This window comes from Parasteatoda tepidariorum, chromosome 7, assembly GCF_043381705.1.
Source record: "Parasteatoda tepidariorum isolate YZ-2023 chromosome 7, CAS_Ptep_4.0, whole genome shotgun sequence".
Lineage (NCBI taxonomy): Eukaryota > Metazoa > Arthropoda > Arachnida > Araneae > Theridiidae > Parasteatoda > Parasteatoda tepidariorum.
In genome coordinates this window covers 59,010,187-59,016,436 of record NC_092210.1, presented here as the reverse complement: position 1 = coordinate 59,016,436, position 6,250 = coordinate 59,010,187, and the positions used below count along the sequence as shown (strand labels likewise).

The 6,250-nt window shown below is 38.0% G+C and overlaps 1 protein-coding gene across 1 annotated transcript; it reads right to left on the bottom strand.

Moving 5' to 3' along the window:
* Window positions 1–1,995: 1,995 nt before the first annotated feature.
* Window positions 1,996–3,831, bottom strand: LOC139426097 (uncharacterized). The gene is made up of 2 exons (XM_071183783.1): window positions 3,064–3,831; window positions 1,996–2,556 (listed from the first exon to the last, which is right to left on the bottom strand). Exons 1-2 carry the CDS (start codon window positions 3,829–3,831, stop codon window positions 1,996–1,998), a joined length of 1,329 nt encoding a protein of 442 aa, XP_071039884.1.
* Between the last annotated feature and the right edge of the window lie 2,419 nt (window positions 3,832–6,250).

The following is a 6,250-nucleotide window of genomic DNA, read 5'->3' as shown; positions in this document are numbered from 1 at the left end:
ATAGCAATTTATTTATGATAACAGTATAACATCTAACTTCAGAAGCCATTATTTCAAAAAAATATTTTTTGTAGTTGTTGACGCATATTTCAGAGATTTTATTTATCCAGTTTATCTCATTTTTATGTCTTTATGTTCAGTAAGATTTGTTTTAGTTCCTAATTACAAATTTTTTTCCAATTTAAATGTGATTTTTTATTGTCAACTGAAACTTTTTAAGTGAATAATGGTTATTGTAATTTTGAGAGGTCACCATTTTGTTAATGATTTTTGTCTCTAATCAAGCAGTTTAGTACCAGTTTTTATTATCTTTAACAAATACTATTTAGAAATATTGATTTTAGAACATTTTTCTGACCCCAGGACTAGTCACCTCAAGCCGCAATTTAAATTGATTTCACCTGAAAATAAGTAGTCCACTTTTTTTTCTAGACAGGGTGGCCATCTACTTGGAAAACCCAGGAATTATCAGGGATTTTTTTTATTCTGGAAAATTCTAGGAAATTTGGATAAAAACTTGGAAAAATCTGGAAATTTCAACTAAAAAAAAAAAAAACTAGAAATTGTTTTGTTTTGATGTTTTGTTTGTTGTTCTTAATTTCACTATCTTATCATCCATTATACGCACTTTTTTAGGCAGAAAATTATTGCCAAAAAGTCGAAATATTGCTGACTTTGCAATATTTTGCTATAATCAAAACTTATAATCCCTGTTAGTGAAATTAAAATTAATTATCATAACACCAACTTTACTGGATTTTCTAGTAGACTATTAGATTTTGCCAGTTTCTCCTGGCGTTTGCACATTTTAGAAATTTCCCTGAAATTGGGCAGGTTTCCTAAAAAAATCCCTATTGAAATAGAATTTCTGAACAGATTATTGCTTGCTTGAATATTTAAATAAGTATTACTAGTACAGAATGAAACGAACCTCATTTATAGAAATCAGTTCAAAACTTTTTTTGTTCTAAAATGTTCAGTTTATTTTTATTCAGCTCTTTTTAAATTAATTTAAAAAAATCTTTTACTTATCTTCAATGATCTAAATGCCTATTTATATTGGAAATTATGAGTAAACATAATACGTTGTAACATTTCAAGTATGTTTAATGTCAATCATAACTGGAAACTATTGCAGTTTTTCTATTTTGATGACCATAAAAATCCCTAAAATTCCCTATGTATAACATATTCAGTACATTATGCAACAATTATCATGGAATTTATATTATTTTGTAAAATCTACTGGATTTTTTTCTATCCATTTTGGCAGCTATGAATTATGAATACATAAACCCTAATCATAACCCTGTTAAACTAGGTAAGAACATTTTAGAAAAAACATTAAGTTCATGAATTTTTCCTAATTTTCAAAGTATATATTTTCACTCATTATATGTTGCATTAGAACAATTGAAGTTACACCTTGAATTCCACCTACACGCTATCCAGCAAACCATCCAATTTTTTGTAATGGATTTTACATTAGATTTGAAGCTTGTTACTAAGATTTTTAATGGAGTAGTATTCATTGGCTTACTGAATTATTAAGGTTTCTTTTTTATGCTTAGACTTAGAGGTTGGGCAGCTCTGACGAGCAGGGCACATCGACCAGAGGTCTATTGTACCTAAACCCTAGTCGTGATTAGCAAGAAAGCCCTATGGCTGAAATTAAGTTCAGCAAGCACCTTACAGGAACATCTTGCAGTTCCCAGGCATTGATGCAATGCTGCCCTAGATGCTCAAATCTTTGAGCAGAATAGACATCACAATCACAAAGTATGTGTCGTGATGTCTCTTCTTCTAGATGACATCACCGACAAAGAGAATTGGATATTGGATTCTATTCCTATAATGTTTAGGTGTCTCCTGATAATACAGTGACCAGTAAGAAGACATATGATTTTCCTTATACTGTATCTATTAAGCTTTAAGAGCTCCTTTTCACGTACACTAGGACAGTCTCGATTCAGCTCCTTAGCTTGTCTCTGACCGTCAGCAGCGCGCCATTTGCTCATGGGCAATCTTGCCGAAGAGCTTGAAAATGGTTTCCCTAAATGAGGAGGGAGAAATTCCCAGCGCAGGTTCAGGGCCCCAGAAAATTGCATTAGAGCCAGCCCGTGCTGCTTCATCAGCTAGCTCATTTCCACCAATACCCATATGTCCAGGTACCCAATGCACGGATTCCTTGTTATGAGCGGACAGGTCATAGAGGACCGAGAAGCATTCCCACACTAACAAAGAGGTGAATTTACACCTTGACAGTGATAGGAGAGCAGCCTGACTGTCAGAACAGATGCGGATAGTCATATTTTGATATCCCTTGTCTAAGTATAACTTGCAGCACAAGATAATGGCATAGACCTCAGCCTGAAAAACGATGGTATAGTTTCCCCGGAGAAAGTGAAGTTTGGTACCGTCGTTGGAGCAATAAACTCCTGCTCCTGATTTGGCACCAATCTTTGAACCATCAGTGTACCATATTAGGCATTTGCCTTTAAGCCACCGAGGAGAATTAAACCATTCATCTCCAGTAGGAAAATGGATCTTGAAGGGCTTGTGAAGAGCGTATCTTAGTGCAGGGCTGATTGTGCTCCGGAAAAAATCCGGATTTCCGGATTTTTCGCTAGCAGTGATTCGGAAGTTTCCGGAGATCGAAGGTCCAGACGTTTTAAAAAATCATTGATCGCAGAAGTTTCCGAAAATCAAATTTTCAAAGGTGGAACTTAAAAACACAAGTTATTTGTTTGTAAGGGAGAGCCAGATACTTTATAAGCTTATATTCATGATTAATATTCATTTTTTATCAGTAAATAGTTGTTATAATCATTAACTCAAGAAAGAAAGACATATTTATAAATTTTAATTACTTCTCCAGGTCATCATAGGTATATGTAAATGGTATAGGTATGTGTAAAATTTTAAATATATTTTAAGTAAACCAAGAAATATTGAGAAAAAGGGAAAAAAAACTTGCTTAAATTTTTTTCTAATTTTTCAATTTAAACTTTTTTTTTTTTTTTTTTTAGCAAGAAATTTTCCGGAATTTTGACTTGGGCTCACAATCACCCCTGTTAGTGACATATAGTCACTAGGCATAATAAAAGAGGGTAAATTCATCACTTGTGAAACAAGATGTCCCCATGAAAAGTGCTTGGAATACTCTTTCCATGGGCCAAGGTGCATAAGACGCTTTACGCTTGTCTGAGCTTCAACTTCAATGCGTAAGTTCAATGGAAGAAGCCCAAGTAAGCTCTCTAGAGCAGCTGTAGGAGTGGTCCTGAGACAGCCTGACTGGGCTACACAGATCATTCTTTGTAGTCTGTTAAGATTAGACCTTGCGGAGCTCAATCTAGTCCTTGACCACCAGACGATTGCGCCATAAGTGATGATAGGACTAATAATCATTGAGTATGTCCAGTAAACTATTTTGGGGGACAGTCCCCAGGTTCTACCAATAGCATTTCTGCAAGACCAGAAAATCTTTCTGGCCCTATTGGTACAGTATTCAAGTTGATGACCCCAATTTAGTTTGGAGTCAAAATAAACCCCGAGAAACTTGACTTTCTCCGTGAGTTCCAATTTATGGCCCAGGTAGTATACATTACCTAGATCAAGTTGCCTTTTTCGTGTGAAGGCTACATAGCTTATCTTGGATGGATTGACAGGTAAGCCTGATTCAGAGCACAATCTAGCTACTTCTAGAAGTGCATTATTCATGATGTCAGAGACTGTTTTTCCATGCTTGCCTCTGACAACAATAACACCGTCATCAGCGTACCCGATACAGGGAATGCCAAGAGTAGTTAACCGAACAAACAAGGAGTCCATTACCATACACCATAGGATAGGTGACAGAACCCCTCCCTGGGGGCATCATGCGGTTGCATGCACTTTCATGCTTGCACCCAATAGAGAGGAACAAACATACCTAGAGGATAGCAAATTCGCTATCCACCTGGTAATTATTGAGTTAATGCCTCTGTTCCTAAGAGCATTGATGATAGTCTCAAGAGGGACTTTATCAAACGCACGTTCAATATCAATGAATACCGCAAAAGCCATCTCCTTATCTGTGATAGATTTCTCAAGCAGGTAGAAGAGCTCATACAGAGCGGTGTCTGTAGACTTGCCTGGTTGATAGGCATGCTGTGTGGAGGACAGTGACCTTTCCATGAGCACAGTGTTTTTGAAGTGTCTGTCAATTAGCTTTTCGATCGCTTTCAACAGACACGAAGTGAGGCTGATTGGTCTGATTGATTTAGCCTCAAAGTAATTCTCCTTATCTGGTTTTGGTATGAATATCACCCTGGTATTCCTCCAAGAGAGAGGTATATACCCAAATGCTATACAGGATACATAGAATAGGGGCCACTATATTCAACCCCTGGATAAGCATCATTGGTATGATGTCATCCATGCCTGGTGACTTGTAGGGCTTAAACGACTTTATTGCCCATACAACCTTCTCATAGGAGACCACCATCTTGGCGGCCTCCCAGTCATTCCTACTACAAGTAGTTGTGGTAATAATATGTAGATTATCATTCTCCACAGGATGAGATACAGGGAAGTGTGCTTCAAGTAGTTCTCCAAGAGCCTCTTCCCCTGATTCACTGTATCTTCCGTTTGTAAGACGGATGGCATTTAAAATGCAATTAAAGTCTTTAGTAAGAATTTTTGCAATCTTTGCGGTGGCAGAAGTAGTGTTAATACTATCGCAGAAAGTCTGCCATGAGCGACGTTTAGATGCTCTGATCGCCTTGTTATAGGCAGTTAGAGCGTTTCTGTAGGACTACCATTCTCCAGATTTCTTTGCTCTGTTAAATAACTTCCTACATTTCTTACGTAATTTACTAAGCTCAGAAGACCACCAAGGAACTCGCCTTGGGGAGCTAGTAGACGTAACCTGACAGGAAATATGATACGAATCGAGTATGATCTGTTGCACTTGGTCAACAGTCCACTCCACATCATTAACATTATTGTACTTACCAGAGAAGCTCCCCATCTTCCTCTCCAGAGCTGCTCTAAAGGAACCCCAATCAGCTGTTCTGGGGTTCCTTCTTACGACCTTCAGTCCTGAGAGGCCTTTAATAGAAAAAGTAATTAGTTGGTGATCTGAAGCAGTAACTGCCCCAGATACCTTCCAATCAGTAACGTAATCTACTGAACTAGAGTTACATAAAGTAAGGTCAATGACTTCCTTTCTGTTACATGTAACAAAGTTAGGTGCATTGCCGTTATTAAGGACATACAGATTAAAATGTAAGATATGTTCCACAAGTACACCCCCCCCCGCTGGTTACAATTACTGCTACCCCACACTGTGTGGTGAGCATTTACATCACAGCCGAAAATGAATCTACAGCTTGAACTACAATGGCTAATTAGGGCCCTAGTAATGTCAGCTAATTGATCCTTCTCTTCATACAGGAGATGGGCTGAAACTATGACAAAATCAGAGATTGTCTTATTGTCATAGAATTTTAGCTTTACAGCAACTAAATCCCTGTTAAGAAAGTTAACAAGATTAAGGGAATTTAGATTAGACCTAGCCACTATGTAGGTCCTGGGAAGGTCACAACGGGTATCATAAAAGATATTAAAACCTTTAACATTGAGACCCATTATTTTGCCCTTGCGGGTCCAAGGCTCTTGTATAAGAGCAATATCTAGTTCTCCATCATTCAACCTTTTGGCCATAAGGCTTGAGGCAGCAATGCTATGATGGAGATCAATTTGACCAACCTTGATTGTAGCCATTGGTTAGCAGTATGAATGAAGCCAGAATGGCTCCTATCTATCCTGGTTATCTTTAGAAGAAAAATCTTCCTTTAACAGCTCTATTGCTTCATCAATACCAAGCATAGAAGCTGGTGAGTCATGTTGTAATGTTACGCCCGACCCCGAATTCAACCCAAGCTCTGAAAAATCAAGAGAAGAGCCCCAATTGAACTTACCTTGGAATCAGGGGAATCGGCCGGCCAAGGTTCATTCTCCTGTTCCATGTTCTCTTGAACGTCAGGTTCTAGAGAGGTCCGATGTTGTTGGGGCCTCAACAGCTTTTTTCCTGTTAGGATCGTGGATAATTTTAAAGACATCAGGATTCACTCCAGTTAGTGCACAGAAACTTGTTCTCGCAATTGCATCAGCGTCTTCAGGTTCAACCTCAAAGATCCATCTAGAGGTGCCCGGTCCCGCAGCACTTCGCAGAACTCTCCACCCCATCGACTTCAACCCTGGGTTT